Source organism: Oryctolagus cuniculus, chromosome X (assembly GCF_964237555.1).
Source record: "Oryctolagus cuniculus chromosome X, mOryCun1.1, whole genome shotgun sequence".
Classification (NCBI taxonomy): domain Eukaryota; kingdom Metazoa; phylum Chordata; class Mammalia; order Lagomorpha; family Leporidae; genus Oryctolagus; species Oryctolagus cuniculus.
In genome coordinates, this window is record NC_091453.1 from 74,775,933 (window position 1) to 74,794,949 (window position 19,017).

Below are 19,017 nucleotides of genomic sequence, written 5' to 3' on the forward strand. Positions count from 1 at the left end.
TTTGACAGAATGGTTTTATGTTCTTTGTATATATATCCAGTAGTGGGACTGCTGGATCATATGGTAGTTCTATTTTTAATTTTTTAAGGAACTTTCATACTGTTTTCTGATGTAACTTATTTTTTCCAAAGTAAACATACAGGATGTTGGGCTACAGGCCAAATTACAAAAGCATTATCAAATTAATGTGTTAATATGATTTTGTAAATCACTAAAATATCCAATGGAGTACTAATCTTACAAAGTAAATGCCAGTAACTTTTAAATAAAAACGAGTACTCTGAAAAACCTGTCACCACCTCCTCCTTTTAAAAAATTTAAACTAATTCTATTATCAATAAACTGATTATTCATATTTTGAGATTCTGCTTTCCTGAGTTCACTGCATCATCAAAGATGGACAGTGGAACAAATTCAGAAAAAACTATTTTGTTTTTCTATTTAAAGAAAATCTGTTTTCTTTGATAAAAGGTTTGAGAAGAGAGGATGTTGTAAACTAATGTCTGAACTGTGATTTTAGTGTAACTGGTACCTTTTAATTATTCATGCTCTCCCTTACTATCATGAATAATATAAAAACAAACATTTCGGTAAGATTTAATATTAAGTACTTTATAAATTCAATTTCTGTGCTTTATGTTATTGAGTTTCTAGTTTTATATTTTCTGTATTCTTTTATAAAATATGTATTGAGGACTTGATAAATATTCCAGAAAAATCTAAGTTACCTGGAATGCTTACCTACATAAAACATTGTGCAGGGTGAATTAAAACCCTTTATTAGTCATTATAAAGATTATTCAATCTTATTTGCATCTTAAATAATAATTACTGACCACGTCATAGTTCTAATTACCTAGGTGTCAGGAAAACATTGTCCTTATTACATGATGACCAACTGAGGTTTGATTAAGCGGAAAATGTTCATAACTATCACATATACTCATTGTGAGTGCTAGAAAACACACAGAAAAGGGGAAAAAATAAGAAACATTGTGTTTCCAATTAGTGGCTTATGGCCAAAAATATGAATCAGAGTTATAAAAAAAATCTCCAACAACAACACAGTACTATGGCCTAATTAAACAACTGACAACAATCTACAAGACAATTATAGAAAAAAAAATCTGGGAATGAGACAATTTGACGAGGTACTGAAGCCCAAATCAGTAGTGGCTCATACCCTGTGGGAGTTTCCCTTATGAACAAAGAACATACACTTTGAAATGTCTTGAACAGTATCTGAGTTTCCAGCTCTTTTAGTAGCAAGATCATTTTCTGACCTGGATGCCATACCATAATCAACTATGTCGAAGCTTAAAACAAGGGCATAAAAATACTATGATTGTTTTAAATAGTAAATTATACATACTCAAATAGGAGAGTTAGCCTTGTCATTCTAATAATTCACACTTAAAATATAACACAGCAAAATGTTAAAAATTTAGAAAAGTAAAGTAGAGAGGAACTTAATGTGTTAAGTTAGTAAAGTTCTACCTCTTCATGGCTATGTAACAAGTTGCTTGAGCTGTCAATATTTATCCTACCTATCACAAAAATTGTCCTATGTCACATAACTGCAAGATAATCAGGAATGATCACATGAACAAAAGAAATTTAAAACAAATTCCCAAAACTGGCTGGCATTATGGCATTACATTCTTTGCCTGTAACAATCTATAGGATGATAATGTTATTTTCTCATTTTTTAACACATTCATCCCTGAAAAAAAAGTTGGTAACAAGGAATTTATATGTGTGCAGGATATAACCTGCAATACTTCCAAGACTTCATGTTAATGTCTAGTAACCACAGAGTTTCCTCTTTACGTATGTACTTCAAAACGATTGTGGAAAATGGAATTAGAAGATGTTTATTTTGGTACAAAAATGTGTAATATGTGCATATTTTTTTCATAATATACATTTTCCATGAACTTTTTGAAGACCCCTTCATAGTGGGGGAGGTCAACAAGGGATTGGGTGATTTGAGAGACCTGAAAAATTAAAAAGTAGAAAAAACTGTGAAAAGAAGTGAAACATCACAGTACATGCCTACTCATACCCACCTAAACCTGTGCTGCTCTACTCAACTGTGGACATCTCCTTATTCTGGGATATGAAGCAACCGCTAAGCTAAAAGTCAATAGGCAAGGCCTATGACCTGAGACATAACAGGGCAAGTAAAGTTCACATGAAGAAAGCAGGATTGGGGTTGGTGTTGTAGTACATTGGGTTAAGCTGCCACTAGGAATGCCGACATCCTGGAACTGGGCCTGGGATCGAGTTCCAGCTATTGTACTTCTGATCCAGCTTTGTGCTTATGTGCCTAGGAGGCAGCAGTTGATGGCCCAAGTACTGGGTTCCTGCCACTCAAGTGGGAGACCCAGGAGGAGGTATCCTTGCTGTTGTGGCCATTTGAGGAGTGAACCAGCAGATATTAGATCTCTCTCCCTTTCTCTCTGTAACTCTTTTAAATAAATAAATAAATCTCTTTTTTTTAAAGCCACTCAAATTGTTAACTACTGCTAATAACCAGAAAAATGATTCATGATTCTCTCAGTCTCTCAATTTAAATAAAAATTTTCAGTACAGACTTAAAAGAGGTCCATATATATAAGTTCATCCACAGCTCATCTTCCCAGGTCAAGAGCAATGCCCGAAAGAATACTCCTACCAATTCTCTTAAGTTTGCTTGGTAAGCATGTTGCCTGAGTCTAAGAAAGTTGAGGTTGAATATAGCACTATACGCTATTTATTTGTTCTCTAGAAACCATGATCTGTGGTTCATAAGAATGGCCAGGGCTCAGTGAGTTTTGTATCAGAGTAACTGATTACAATTAGTGGCAGTCAAGCAGGTTTTTCATAGGTATGGCTTGTTCTGTACAGGCTTCCTACTGGAAAAAAACCCTGAAAGTTTCTATCAGAAGTTTCCAAAAATCTTATGCTTTACCTCCAGATTTAAAAAAAAAAGTGTTTATTTTAATGTGAAAGGCAGAGAGATAGAGATCTTCCATCCCCCAGATTTTTCTAATTGACCCTCCTCCTTTTAAAATTTTAAGGATCAGTGCCCTCTGGGGAAAGTAAAACTTTCTACTCTGAAGTCTATTTGCATGATTAAAGTTCTCCTTGGGATATTATCAGAATTTAACTACAGTTTTGGGTTGATTATACTAGTTGTAAAATGAAACGATTCAAATCATGATTTAAACAAAAATTCAAGCCAAGAAGACTTCATTATTTCACTATCAAAAGTATAAACTTACAAACTTATTACAATAATCTTCTAATGTAGAAAGATCATAGTTTATGAAAAGTACAAATATTTTAAAATACTACTTTGATTTTTAAAAAAATGACTTATCTATGGAAATAGATACTAATATTGGTTAAATTATTGACAGCTTAAACACCTCCAATTTAGTTAACCCAAGAAATCAATTGTGCATATTTAGAAGTTATTACATAACACAATATTAACAAGCATGAGCATGAAAAGCAAACATTAACAAACAAATTATGTTTTCTAAATACAGCTTCAATATCCTTATTTTTGGTAAGCCAAATAAACATTTTTAATCTTAAACTATTTTAGTTATATGAATTGTAAGGTTTTAAGAGATAAAAATATGAAAGTCTTAAATACATATAATTATTCAGTCTTTACATTTCTTTTCCTGTTTATTAAAAGGTGAAAAAGAAAGGTAACATTTCCTATTAAATTTATAAACAGTTTTCTAAAATTAGAGTGAATTGACCCAAAGGCCATCTCTCTACAACTTTCAGAAATCATTTTTGTTCAAAGTCAGATTATTTATTTGGTAGGTTCCAAGAATCAAGATGCTTTTAAATCATTTCAGCTAATTCATGATGATACTGATTCTAAAAATTGCATTTGCAAGTATATTTCCCCAATAGTCACCCTTAATCTTGAAATTTGTTCCAAGTGATATTACAAAGGGATAACCAGCGAGGCAATGCATTCAATCTTCAAGACAATGGCTAACACTGGAACTGAGAAAATTAGTATGAGAAAATTGCTGCCTAAACATGTTTTTATTAAATTCTGTGTGTTTAAAAATGTTTGGAGACAAAAAGGTTTTGTGTATTTGAAAGCAACTGACCCTGACGGAATGCCAAATTGTAAACTGCCAGACAGCTGCAGCTGCTAATAAAATGCTAAGACTTGAAGGCTTTAGCAGAACATGATTATATGGTAATCCTAGTATCTGAGAGAGAAGGCAAAAGAGAATAACTGATAGACTGGTTGCTATAGTAACCAAGATAAATTTGTATACCGACTGGGGAAGAACATTGGGGTTGCCATCAGGTATGAGGCTTACATTATGTCTTAGGTGCTTTTTGCTCAATTTTGAATCATGAGATGACTGACCAACACAAAGACCGCTTAGTTTGAAATAAGAGAATAGAGTTCCACTTTGAAGAATCAGGAAAGCACCCAATTAAAGGGTTAGCTGGTAAGTGAAATAGCGTCTGAAATGGGAGGGGAAAGCCCTTGTGAAAAGTGTTTAGAAATTAGCTTAGCTCTGGATAGAAAATAGAAACAATGGTTAATTATCAATTCAATTAAATATCAGAACATCATAAAGTACCTACAGTTTTATTACTTAAATTTTGTTTATAATATTTCTTACAGGTTATTAATTTCTTACAGAAAGGGATATTTAATTCACTTTTTTGTGTTTGTGCATATCTAAAACAATACTAAATGATGAGATTTGTGTTATTTCCTGTTGTCCATACCCAAGGATGAGGACAAGGACACAGTCTTAAAATCTGGTCACTATACCTGCTATTGGGGCTACCTTCACCTCCTGCACCTCCACCACAACCTCCATCATCTTTCATAATCCCTCCCTGTACCTTCAGTATCACTACCACCACAACCCCTACCCTATCCCCACTGGGAAGTTACTACCAAAATTGCAAGCAGAGTATGAGGAGGAAATAACCTATTCAAGGAGTTTGCTTGGCAAATTTATCTGACTTTGTCCTAATAATGAATCAAAGAGAACACATGGAGTACTGTGTAAAGGTTATACATGTGTCAAATACCAAAACTTAGCAATTATTTTTTCTATAAGACGACTACAGAACTGCACGTTCTAAAACTACCTAGTTTTTAAATGTTTTACAAATCAAATATTATCTACCCTATTTTATGAAATACATTCTCATAAAAACAGAATAAAGTTTTCAACTTACAGTTTTCAGATTCAAATTGAGTCTCCAAATTGCTACACTCATACTGACTGTTCTGCCTGCCTCCATGAGTCACCAGCTGACAATTGTTTTTCCCCACTTCAACATGTTATATGAATGTGATAAAAACATCAATTATAAATATATTTCTATTAATCCACAAAGCCAACCACAGTCAAATGTAAATGATCAAATATAATCTATGATTAAATGCCAACTCTGGAACAAAGTGTCTCTTAAGGAAATTTTCCTAAAGTAATTCACATCACAAAAATATATTTAAAGATGTATTTATTTATTTGAGAGGCAGAGTTACAGACACAGAGAGGGAAAGAAAGAGAGAAAGGTCTTCCATTTGCTGGTTCACTCCTCGAATGGCTGCACCAGCTGGGGCTGAGCCAATCTGAAGCCAGGAGCCAGGAGCCAGGAGCTTCTTCTGGGTCTTCTAAGCACTTGGGCCCTGTTCCACTGTTTTCCCAGGCCATCAGCAGGGAACTGGATCAGAAGAGGAGCAGCTGGGACACAAACTGGAGTCCATATGGGATGCTGGCACTGCAGGCAGAGACTTAACATACTCCACCATAGCGCTGGCCCCCACAAAAATATTTTTTAAATTATAATTCATATCAATTTTCAGTTCAGAGAGAAATGCTTCTGCTTAAGTAAAGTGAGAAGCTGAGGCCAGCTCTGTGGCTTAGTGGCTTAAGCCACTGGTTGTCATGCCAGCATCTCGTATCAGAGCAATGGTTCAAGTCCTTGCTACTTGACTTCTGATCCAGCTCAATGCTAATGGGCCTGGGAAATCAGCAAATGATGGCCAAGGGCTTGGTTCCCTGGCATCCATGTTGGAGACTCAGCTGTAGTTCCTGGCTTCTGGCTTCAGCCTGGCTGCTACAGCCATTTCTTTTTTCTTTTTCTTTTTTAATTATTACATTTACATAAACTTTCTCTTTTTAAAAGCTTTTATTTAATGAATACAATTTTTTTTTTGACAGGCAGAGTGGACAGTGAGAGAGAGAGACAGAGAGAAAGGTCTTCCTTTGCCGTTGGTTCACCCTCCAATGGCCGCCATGGCTGGCGCGCTGCGGCCGGCGCACCGCGCTGATCCGATGGCAGGAGCCAGGAGCCAGGTGCTTTTCCTGGTCTCCCATGGGGTACAGGGCCCAAGCACCTGGGCCATCCTCCACTGCACTCCCTGGCCACAGCAGAGAGCTGGCCTGGAAGAGGGGCAACCGGGACAGAATCCGGCGCCCCAACCGGGACTAGAACCCGGTGTGCCGGCGCCACTAGGCGGAGGATTAGCCTAGTGAGCCGCGGCGCCGGCCTAATGAATACAATTTTCATAGGTACTTTAGGAATAGAATGGTTTTCTCCCCCATACCCACCCTCCCTCCCCCATGCCTGTCCCACCTTCTACTCCCTCTCCCATCCCATTCTTCTTTAAGATTCATTTTTAATTAACTTTATACACAGAAGACCAACTCTATACTAAGTAAGGATTTCAACAGTTTGCACACATACACACACACACAATGTAAAAACTGCTTGAGAACAAGTTTTGCAGTTCATTCTCATAGTACAACTAATTAAGGACAGAGGTCCTACATGGGGAGTAAGTGCACAGTGACTTCTGTTGTTAATTTAACAATTAACACTCTTATTTATGACCTCAGTGATCACCGGAGGCTCTTGTCATGAACTGCCAAGGCTATGGAAGCCTTTTGTGACCACAAACTCTGTCAGTATTTAGATAAGGCCATAAACAAAGTGGAAGTTCTCTCCTCCCTTCAGAGAAAAGTACATCCTTCTTTCCACTGGGGTCTCATTCACACAGAACCTTCATATAGGATATTTTTGCCACAGTATCTTGGCTTTCCATGCCTACATTTCTCTCAAGGGCTTTTCAGCCACATCTGAATTGTTGCATCCATTTCTGTCTCTCCCCCTCTCTCTGACACACTGTCTTTCAAATCACTAAATCATTTTTTAAAAGAAGCAAGAAGCTAAGTTTTCAACAAAGGCAGCTATGCAACTTTTTAGGTTTTAGACCTACGAAATCTTAGGGACAATTTGATCTCGGTTCCCATGACTTAAGATTTTGCCATTTCTCCAATCTAAACATGGTAGACTGCGGTGAACATTAGATTCCTAAAAGTAAATTAAATAACACAAGTAACAACCACTGTTCTTAAATAAGCTACCCTGCCACTGTTTTTCATCTTGACTTGAAGAAAATTATTGAGCAAATGTTAGGATCCTAGAATAGTCAACGTTCTCTGAAGGGCAAAATATAAAGAAACAGTCTCCTTAGAGAGCTACAGAGCATCTTAAGAGCTAACAGGGTAAGTGCTAGAAACCCACAGCAACAATACCCAGAAATACTTTCCCTCCTTCCACAGATGTGGCAACATGGGATAAATGAGGAATTAAGAGATTTGGGTTCTAGTTCCAAATCTGCCACTAATCAGCAATGTGACACTTCTCTTTGAGCCTGGGTTTCACTTTCATTTACATGGGAGGCTGGGCTAAATCATCTCTAGTCCCTTCCTACTCTAAAAATGTTATGATTCTATCCTTTTTCCAAGGCCTCAAAAATATTTTGGCTTCCGTTAAAAAAAATAGAGTGCTGAAAATGTTACTTTATTACATGGTCTCAGTGTCAGCCTTTAGTGTATGTAGGTATAATCCCCATGAGTTAGTAGGCGCATTCATCACAAATACAATTTACCCAGTAAATACTTCATTTCAAATCTATGGTCTTGAACCATATACCAAAGGCATTAAGTCTGTTAAACTAAAAGGTTAAAAAAAAATGGAAAGATTTCCCAAGAACCAAAGTTTATCAATAAAAGCATAGTAATAAACCTCAATACAATAACATATATTTAGAGTTGGAAGGGTTCTCAAGAATGTAATCTCTTGAATTTGAAGATGAGGAAGTGAAATGATTTACAGTCCAGGGCTCTATTCTACTATACCACAGTTCTTCCCCCCCCCACCCCCGTATCCCCCACATCAAAAGACAGAACATTAGTGGAGATTACTCAAGACTAAAGAAACTGATTTGGGTTCTAGTCCTAGTTGTGTCATTACCCTGCTATGGCACTTTGGACAAGCCACTTTCCTTCTCTGGGCTTCAATTTTCATAACACCTTATATGAAGGGGTTTAACTAGATGCCCCAACTACCTGTTAAAAGGCTTATAAAATTCCTATCTGACAAAACAAAAACACATATTTCTGAAAGACAAAACAGGAATTCCTAACCAAGAGAACTGAAAAGTTTGGGCTATTGGTTTCATAAAGACGTATCAGTTCAATTCAGCCAGTTGGTAAAGCATTTTACAACAGAATCTGAGGGGAGGAGTTCCCCCCGCGTGTTACTCTCTTTCCCCTCCACACACAGTGTGGGTCAGCTGCAATGTACTACAAAAAATTCCTAGACTAGGAGTCTAAAGAGCTGGTATCAAATCCCAGCTCTGCCACTTAAAAACTGTGTTTCCTAGGATAATTCTCTTAATCTCTCTGAGACTAAGGCTCCTCATATGTAATTAAGAAGGGAACCTGACCTAAAATATCATTAAAATAAAACATTATAAATGTGGTAGACATTGCAAAAAGCTGGGCAAGTAGAGATGATCTTCCACTGTGAAAAATAGCTACACTGGATTCAAAGGTCTTTCTCAGAAAGGAAGGAAGGAGGGAGCGAGGGCAGGAAGTATCATCATGTGCTTAAAATTGTATATATGAAATCCACGAAATCTGTTTTCTTTATATAAATAAAAAAAGAAAAAAGTCTTTCTCAAAAGTCTTTCTATTAAAAAAACTGGTCTAAATCTTAACTTATTAAATTTGCTCTCAAAGAGTAGATCAACAAAACTGAAGACACTGTTGTTTTAGAAATGCAAGACATTCATAATACATTCTAGGAAATGGACTGTGCATTCGGATTCTGCCGATCAATAAAACATACAAGATAAATCTCAACTGCCGCCTCAGTTTATACAATTTGGTGAAATGAAATGTATACTCCCAAAACACACAATTGCAAGAAACATTTCTTCAAGTACCCCAATTTAGTCCATTAACCTCTTATTAGTTTACTTGGTATGCCACACCAGTTCACATCCAGGGACAGAAGATATTTCTGATAACCAAACATTGAGTGATGCCATCTGTTTCCATAACTCAAGATTTCTCACTGCATTTCTAAATTGTCAGTTGCCTGGCCAAGTCTCCCCACAGTACTTTATGCAAATGACAAAACGTGCCACAAGGGAAAGAAGAAAATGTAAATGCTGCCTATCTTTTTCTGTCCTCTCCACTCTGCTAGCTCTTTTCAGATGCAATTCTCAAGAAGAGTCCATTCTCTTCTAAATCCTCTAATACTGCATGGAGCTGTGAAATCCACAAACTAACCTCGGAGTTTTATCCACAGAACTCAGTATTTGGGCAGGTTAGAGTTGAAATTAGAACGCTAGGTCCCAAAGGACTTTTTAACTTTTCACCTAGTATCAAAGTGCTTGAGAAGCTGTATTATCCCATAGGGGAAGAAGTGACTCTATCAACTATATCAACATGACTCATTCGGTTTAGATAAGTAAAATAGTTCCAAGTTCTGTATACTTCCTCCCAAAGTAAGCACTGTGTAAAGTTAACAAATTTGCTAATGCCAAGAAAGGAAGAAGGATTTGAACAGTTGAATGTTTTCTGTGCCAGGTACTAGGCATTTACACAGGTCCTGATAAAACTTAACTGTCCTTTGAAATTTAACTTATTTTAATCATTGAAAAGGAATGACTGCCTCATAGCTCTAAATCGAAAGAATCATGAAAAAGGACTGTTACTTCCCCTCCTGACCCGAAACACACCACAAATACTGAAAGATTTGGCCTCTCATTTAACCAGAGTTAACAGTTCATTACTTTGAAGGGAAAACCACACAGAAACACACACAATTAATTTCGAAGGACTCTAATGTATTTGCAAATCCAAATGTATTTCCTATCCTCTACAGCTATTAACTTGTTTCAGATATTGAACCTGAAGGAGATTCAGTGCCATCTCGAGATTTGCCACTGCCACCCAAAAGTGGTGACATGAAGGTTGATGGAACCACATACATCTGCAATCTACTAATGTACATTTCTTTCTTTCTTGCTGTAACTACTGTGGTATATACTGTGTATAATATACATTAGGTTTCAGAATAATTTCTGTAATGTATGGATAACTTAATTTGCATCAAACAGGGTATTTCTTCCACAGGGTAACCACATGAATTGAAGCCAGTTGAACTCACAGAACTATATTAGTGATTTACACTAACATACAAATTTTACCAATTCTTAAGTTCTTACAGTGGGAAAAGAACTGCGTCTACTTGCACGCACGTCCCTGAGTTCGGTAACGACGCTTTCAACACTGTTCCAACTTTGAAAAGTGGAAGAGTGGTTAAGTACGTTAAGCAGAAGTCCTGGTCAAGCAAAGCATTCCAACTCTGCACTTCCTACTCAGAATCACCCATATTAATCACCACTAAAACATCTTGCAGAATTGGATAAAGGGCACGAAGTTGGGACTCTCCCTCCAAACAACAGATTACTCAGCACTTGTTTGTACCTCCGTAGTCGGCTGTGTATATTTATGTCCGGCTACGCTTTCAGACCGCATTCTCCCTAATGGTAAGGATCTTGTCTTCGATTTCCTTTGCCTCCTGGCATAATGGTATTTCAATAAAAACACCGTACATCAGCTAGAGGACTTTCTTAATACCCAATCTTTACCGCCCCCCGCCCCCGCTCCTTTTCGTTCTGGGTTAAGGAAAAGAGGGCGGCAAATAGAGGAGAGTCGGCAGCCACCTCTGTAACGAACAGCTAAGTTAGCGAGAAAAGGAAGAAAAAACCTGGGAAGTGCAATTTCTACTGTCACTGCTCCTTTAATCTATGGTCCCCGAGGCTAAAACAGATGTTTGAAAGGTAAGAGCTCGGAACCGCACAAATACAAATCTCCGGCTCCAGGGAAGTAATCCGTCCCACCGCACAGAAGGCTGGACAGGACGAGAAAAGAGCTCCGACAGAGCCTCGGAGGGCTGTTCACCACAGAAAGGGGATGGGGGTGCCCACGGTGGGCGAGTCCCCTTCGTTCGACACACGCAGCCCCATGTCGGGGTTCTGAAGTGCTCAACTGAGACTGAGAGAACAGCGGTGGCGGACACAGCGGGACCCGGGAGGGGTGGAGGGGGAGGGCTCCGGAGAAGCCAGGGGACTGCGATGCCCGGCTTCTGGGCCGTAACTGCAGTTACTTACCCTACAGGGTAGCTGCCGCCTAGGTGCACATCTTCAGGGGCATCATAGAATTCCTCGGTGTCGCTTTCCGACGCCATTTATAGGACACACCCGCGAGTGAGGGGGCCGGCGCCGCCTGGAGGAAGGGTGACTCTCGTCTCCTCCTCGTTGTCCTCCACCCCGGCGAGACTGTGGGGAGTTGGGTCCCGGGTGAGGCTGAGGACAGAGTAGATGATCTAGAGTGAGAGGCCGGTTCCGGACAGGGGGCCGCCCTCAGTTGCTGGACTGCGGGAATGACCGGTAGAGCTTCGCCTGAGGCGGCGGCAGTGGGTCCAGGGACTACTGCTGTTGCCGCTCCCAAAGATAGGTGCACCAAGAGCCAGAGAGAAGAGGCGGTGGCTTTTCTCAGTGGGGGAGGGCGGGCGTGCCGGCGACAGCAGCTCCGATTTCTCCCGCAGCAGCAATTACAGCTGCTGGGAGAGAGCTAGTTGCCCGCAAAATACCGACGCGTTCTTTCTCTCGCGAGACTTCGGGAGGGTGGGGGGGGGGAGACGGTAGAGCGTGGGCGGGGCGAAGAGGTGGCGGGGGCGGTTCCAGAGAGGCAGCGCTCAGATTACTTATGCCCGAGAAGCCTATCAAAACGGCGCAAGCGCGTTGAAGGCGTGGTGGTGGGGGCGGAAGTAAACGAAAAGTGAGAGGGTGAGCCTCCTGAAGGGAGGAGTCTACGACCTGCGTAGAAGCCGCGTGGTGCCGCCAGTGTGAGGTCGCTTGCTCGACGTAGGTGGGCTGCAGCTAGGCGTGTTACCTACTAACCTCTACTAATTTTTAAGTTCCAAAGAGAGATTTTCAGAGGGGTTATTTTGAGTCTTTTTTTTTCTTTTCTTGTGGTTGTGAGGAAAAGCTGTCGGGAAACATTGGTGTGGGAACTTTGCTTTGTATTTGCATTATTATCCAAGCCCTAAGGCGTCGGCGGGCCCACGACTGGTAGCGTTACAGGAGTAACCCTCCCTACTCACTACAAGGTCTCTAATTGAGGTCCCTAAATACAATCCTGCTGGCCAGAGGGTGGGTGGGGTCCGTGAGAGATACGCGGGGAGTGTCCTAGTTCTGTAGAGTAATGATGGATTTATTGCTGGAGCGGAGCCAGTGTAAGGCCTCCGGTTACTTTTTCTCCACATTTATCTGTCGCTGCTCACACTTAATGTGAGAAAAATTCTTGCATACTGCCTAAGATGTGCATCAGCCAAATGGTAAATACTGATCGAGCAGATATCGTTGCAAAGCTGATCGCTGGTAACAACTCTGATCCTCAACAGCCGAATATCCAGCCATGAAAATAGGTGCTTTTTAAACGCCTGAGAAGTCGTTTCTTAACAAATCCTTGGCCATCAATGTGATAACACTGACTTTCAGTAGGATCACGAAACACATTTATTTTGTCTCACTGACGTCATGATAGGCATGGTCTTTGAGCTGTTTGTGCTGCCTTAACTGTTAAGATGGCAGCAGAAAAGACCACATTGGACCAGGGGTATGTCTTAAGAACAGCTAGAGTGAGGCTCTAGGCTTCAGCTTGTAAAACAACCAGACAAGGTCTGGTGTAGTTGGTAGACGTGTAAAAACAAATATTGTATATGTATATTCTCTAACTCCACAGGGAGTTTAGGGTAAACACTGCAGAATCAAACATTAATTTCACAACAGAATTTATGATTTTAATAGGTGGTAAATTAATACCAGTGAATAGCCTCATTCAGTTCAGTTCAGATACTGTTGCCTAATAAAATTTAGGATAGGCCAATTTGTTAAATAAGTTCTTTAAACAAAAACCTCTTAGTTTCCAGAGCCTTTCGGATTTCAGAATTGCAAGAGATTTCATCCTTGTTGAGGGTATGCCTTTTGTCAAAAAGCTAATAATGATTAGGCTTTATGAGTTTTTAAACAAGATAATTAAAATATTTTTAACATCTTCACAAAAAAATGTTGGTGAGGTGTGGATATGTTAATTAGCTTGACTAAATATTTCTCCAAGGTATACATCAATGGTAAACATCACATTGTATTCCCTGAATATGAGGGTACTTAAAAAGTTTGTGGAAAATGAAATTGAAGGCTAAGTTTATTTTGGTGCAAAATTTTTGAAGTCCGTCTGTTTTTTCATGTACTTTTTGAAGACTCCTTGTATATACAATCATAATTTGTTAATTAAAAATAAATTAAAGGTAGGTGTTGTGGCATAGCAGGTTAAGCTAGGGTTCGTGACACCCACATATCATATTGGAGTGTCAATTTGAGGCCAGGATACTCCACTTCCAATACAGCTTTCTGCTTACTATATCCTGGGAGATAGGAGCTGATGGGACAAGTGCTTGGACTCCTGCTACTTACGTGGGAGACCTAGATGAAATTCTTCAGCCTGGCTCAGTCCTTGCTGTTGTGGGCATTTAGAGAGTGAACCAATGAATGAAAGATCTCTCTCTCTCTCTCTCTCTCTCTCTCTGCCTTTCAAGTAGACAAAAAATAAGCATTTTGAAATAATCAAGAGTTTATTTCCTAAGTGTAAAAAAAGGAATCTCAAAGTATTAATGTTTTAAATGTCTATTCAGTAAGGAGGATAGAAAAATTCTTTATGGATTGTGGAAAAATACAATTCTATATGAAAAGATATAACCACCTGAATATATTATCTTCCTAGTTTTCTAGTAGTGAATTTATGTGTTCCTGTAAAATAGTCTTCTTTATTGGGTAGAAATATTAACCACTTTTCATATTAAACAAAATATTTTTAATAATACCATGTATGGAAACCAGTCACTCAATTCAGTAAACGTACCATTTGGTGTCATGCACTGTTCTAGGTAAAGAAGATAATCTGAAAATGAAGAAGACAGCTTTCCAGTAATAGGGCCAAAATGGTGTCCTAGCTTAGAGCTCTTTTTCAATATACCATACCACCTCTCTTGGACATTTTAAGGTACGTTAAACATTATATTCAGAAGCAATCAAAATGGACTAGGAATGGTAAACTGACAACATTTTTAATTTGTTAAAATTAAAAATTTAATTGCTTTTGTCAATTGTAACATTAAGTGAATTGCTGAGGCTGTCAAAAAATAGCAAACCACCCATAATCATTTAGGATCCAGCTCCCTGCTAATGTGCCTGGGAAGTCAGTGGAGGATGGCCCAAGTGCTTGGGCTCCTGAACTCCCTGAAGAGGCTGCTGGCTCCTGGATTCAGCCTGGCCCAGCCCTGGCCAGTGTGACCATTTGGGGAATGAACCAGCAGATGGAAGACTGCGTTCTCTCACTGTCTCTCCACCTTTCTCTATAACTCTGCCTTTCAATAATGATTTAAAAAAAAAAGCAGTGGATTTTAGGTTTAGTCGAATCAGTAGTTTTGAATATATTCTGCATGTTAGAAAGGGATTTATTTAATCAAACTTAATTTCATGCAAAAATCCATCTATTTTAAAAAATAAAATCTGCTGTATTTGTAGCAGGGGAGTTCAGGTTCCTGCTTGTATGACCTTCCCTAAGTCTCCAGAGACTGCTATAAGATTCTGTTAAAAGAAAACTATTTGTTCAAAGCAGAGGTTAGTAAATTGAACCACTGGACAAATCTATCCTCTGTCTGTTCTTATAAATAGTTTTATTAGAACACAGCCAGGCCTATTTTTTTTATGTGTTGTATCTGGCTGTTTTCACGGCAGAGTTGAATAGTTCAGATAGAGACTGCATGACCCACAAAGCCTAAGATATTTACTATCAGGCCTTTTACAGAAAAGTCATGCTGACCTATTTCCTAGGTTACCCCAGAACTGAAAGTACCCTCAAATTAACTGATTACTTGAATTAGAATTATATGGTGCCAAAAATCATACAGATAAAAATAAGGATAAAACCTTTTCTCACTTGGCTCATTCCCAATGACTATAAGAATTACACAAGTCCAAGGCTAACATTGGTTTAAGGAAAATTTTTATGCTTGACTAGCTTCCTTATCTGTGTTGCAAAAACTATTCTCTAAAGGCTGGAGGTCACAGCCATAGTATGGAACAACTTGTTTGTGGGATGCTTGCTCTCTCCTCTTGGCAAGAAAATTCTGAACTAGCTGTATCCTCCAAACGATTTTGTCCCAACCCCAAGGGTAATCACTCAGAACATCAGTGTCCCTGGTTCATAGTAATGCATGTAACCTTTTGCTACAAACAAGAGCTAAAGTGAAAATTGTCTTATGTATAGGGTTTGGTGATGTGAGATACAATATTGACTTGAAAAGAATTAATATTGCAATTTCTGTGAGAGTTTCTGTGAATTTTGAAGAATTACAGTCCATAAAAAATCATTCTGAAACTGACCCAGTTAGGGCCAAAATAAAATTTTGTGATCATCAACTTTCAATGATCTATTTGAAAGATCAGTTGTGTTATAGATTATAACAGTAAATATTCAAATAATCATTTCTATTTGACTTTGGAAGTTTGATAATCATCTTTAGATTTAACCAGTATACTTTCTTAATGATGGGTAATTTATGTTAATATTAACATGAGTTTCCAATCTCTAGGCACTTAAAAGCTGTAAGTAGAGAAAGATAGTCTAGAAATATATTAAGAGATGCAAAAAAGCCAGCCTGGGATCTAAAATGTGGTATTATTAGGTAATAGAATATTACGTAGCCATTACTGTTCAGGACTCTGGTAGAAAGCTAACTGGAATTATCTTAAACAATAAAGGAAATTTATTAGATTATGTAATCAAATAAGACTTCTATTACACTTGCTTATTCCATTATGATTTATATATTGGAAAACAATATAAGCATAAGGTGAATTTTCTCCATTTGCTGCTATGAGATTTCATCAGCCAGAAACACTAGGTGAAAGCAGAAATGTACATTCAGCTGAATCAAGCCACATAGGAATACATAAAACTTGCACACATACCTCACATTTACCAGCTACTTTATTTCATTTCGTGTGTTTTAAGTCCCACCCATCACATTTGGTGTTATAACTTTTGATTTGATTTTAGATAATTCTCTTTCCACCAGTTCATAATAACTCATAAGCTACATGCTACTCTTCTGATAAGTTCCACAAGCAAACTTCAGGTCTTTAAAAAATGAACATTTATTATAGAATGTATAGATTTTCTACCCATTTAACATAATTAAGATTTTACCATTTCTATTAAGTTCATATATTTCTGTATATATATTATAAATTAAATGTTTTAAAAAGATTTATTCATTTATGTGAAAGAATTATACAGAGAGAAGGGGGCAGAGAGAGAGAGAGATAGAGAGAGAGAGATATCTTCTGTCTGCTGGTTCACTCCCCCAATGGCTGCAATAGCCAAGACTGGGCCAGGCTGAAGCCAGGAACTTCTTCCACATCTCCCATATGGCTGGCAGGGGCCCAAACACTTGGGCCATCTTTTGTTGCTTTTCCCAAGCTATAAGCAGGGAGCTGCATCAGAAGTGGACCAGCTGGGATGTGAATTGGTGCCCATGTGGGATGCTAGTATCACAATTGGAGACTTAACCTACTACACAATGATGTTGGCTCCCAGATTGAATTTTTGAATGCTGTGCCCCCTAGCCCCATTTTCACTATAAAGCCTATGGTTTTTCTTAAACAATTTTGTATAGCAGAATGATTTTTAGGTATGCATGTGGATCGCCTTATGCTAGAACTGATGGTAGTCATATGAGGTGACTTTCAAGTATGGGTAAATCAAGGCCTCAGATAAATCAGTGCTTTGTTTCTAACTCTCATCTTTGCTCATCTCTTATCTCTGTTTATTGTTATATGCTGGCTTCAATTTTTGTATTGCACACAACTTCCTTCTTAGAGAAAATGGCAACAAACAACTTCAGCTTATTATGTCTTAATAACTCTCAATCCCCAAGGAAGCAAGACTTTTTTCCAGTGTTTATACAGGCATACCTCATTTTATTTCATTTCACTTTATTGCAACTTACAAATGTTGTACATTTTAGAAACTGAAGGTTTGTGACAACCCTGTGTCAAGGTAGTCTGTTGGCACCATTTGTCCAATGGCATGTGCTTACTTCATGTTTCAGTGTCACATTTTGGTAATTCTCACAATATTTCAATCTTTTTCATTATTATTACATCTGTTATGGAGATCTGTGATCAGTGATCTCTGATGTTACTCTTATAGTTATTTTGGGGGACCACAAACTGCATCCACATAACACAGTGAATTTAATAGATAAATGTTGTTACTCTCTCCCTCTCCTTGGGCTTCCCTATTTTCTGGGACACAACAGTATTGAAATTGGGCCAATTAAACCTACAAAGGCTTCTAAGTATTCATGGGAAAGGAATATTTGCAAGTCTTTCCCTTTAAATCAAAAGCCAGAAATTATTCTTAGTGAGGAAGGCATGTTGAAAGCCAAGCTGGGCCAAAAATTAAACTTGCCCCAAAGTAGTTAGCCAAGTTATAAATGCAGGGATAAATTTCTTAAAGAAAATTAAAAAGTGCTACTCCAGTAAACACATGAATGATAAGAAGCAACCCTATTGCTGATATGGAGAAGTTCTTAGTGGTCTAGATAAAAGATCAAACCAGCCACAACATTCTCTTAAACCAAAACCCAACCCCAAGCAAAGCCCTAACTCTTGAATTCCATGAAGGTTGAAATATATAAGGAAGTTGCAGAAGTTTGAGCTAGCAGAGATTGACTCCTGAGGTTTAAGAAAAGAATCCATCTCCATAACAAAAGTACAAGGTGAAGTAGCAAGTGCTGATGTATAAACTGCAGCAAGCTATCCAGAAGACCTAGCCAAGATAATTGAAGTGGCTACACTAAACAACAGATTTTCAACATAAATAAAACAGCCTTATATTGAAAGAAGATGCCATCTACGACTTTCATAACTAGAGAAAGTTAATACCTGGCTTCAAAGTTTTCAAGGATAGGCTGATTTTCTTGTTAGGGTCTAGTGCAGCTATTGTCTTTAGGTTGACGCCAATGTTCATTTACCTTTATGAAAGTTCTAGGGCCCTTGATAATTATGTTGTCTACTCTGCCTGTGCTATATCAATAGAACAAAACCTGGATGACATATCTGTTTATAATGTTTTTTTCTTTTTCTTTTTTAACAGGCAGAGTGGACAGTGAGAGAGAGAGACAGAGAGAAAGGTCTTCCTTTTTCCATTGGTTCACCCCCCAGTGGCTGCTGCTGCAGGTGTGCTGCGGCCAGCGCACCGTGCTGATCCGAAGCCAGAAGCCAGGTGCTTCTCCTGGTCTCCCATGTGGGTGCAGGGCCCAAGCACTTGGGCCATCTTCCACTGCACTCCTGGGCCACAGCAGAGAGCTGGACTGGAAGAGGGACAATGGGGACAGAATCCGGTGCCCCAAGCGGGACTAGAACCCGGGGTGCCGGCGCCGCAGGCAGAGGACTAGCCTATTGAGCCACGGCGCTGGCCTATAATGTGTTTTAACAAATATCTTAAGCCCCCTTTTAAAACCATA

General features: G+C 38.7%; 1 protein-coding gene across 1 annotated transcript in view; it reads right to left on the minus strand.

The window, feature by feature from the left end:
• Nucleotides 1-12,040, minus strand: part of WDR44 (WD repeat domain 44) — a 97,830-nt gene extending 85,790 nt beyond the window's left edge. The window contains exon 1 of the mRNA XM_002720254.5: nucleotides 11,531-12,040. Coding sequence (XP_002720300.1) covers nucleotides 11,531-11,607 — 77 coding nt within the window. The 5' untranslated portion in view covers nucleotides 11,608-12,040. The remainder of the gene's footprint in view (nucleotides 1-11,530) is intronic.
• Nucleotides 12,041-19,017: the final 6,977 nt, after the last annotated feature.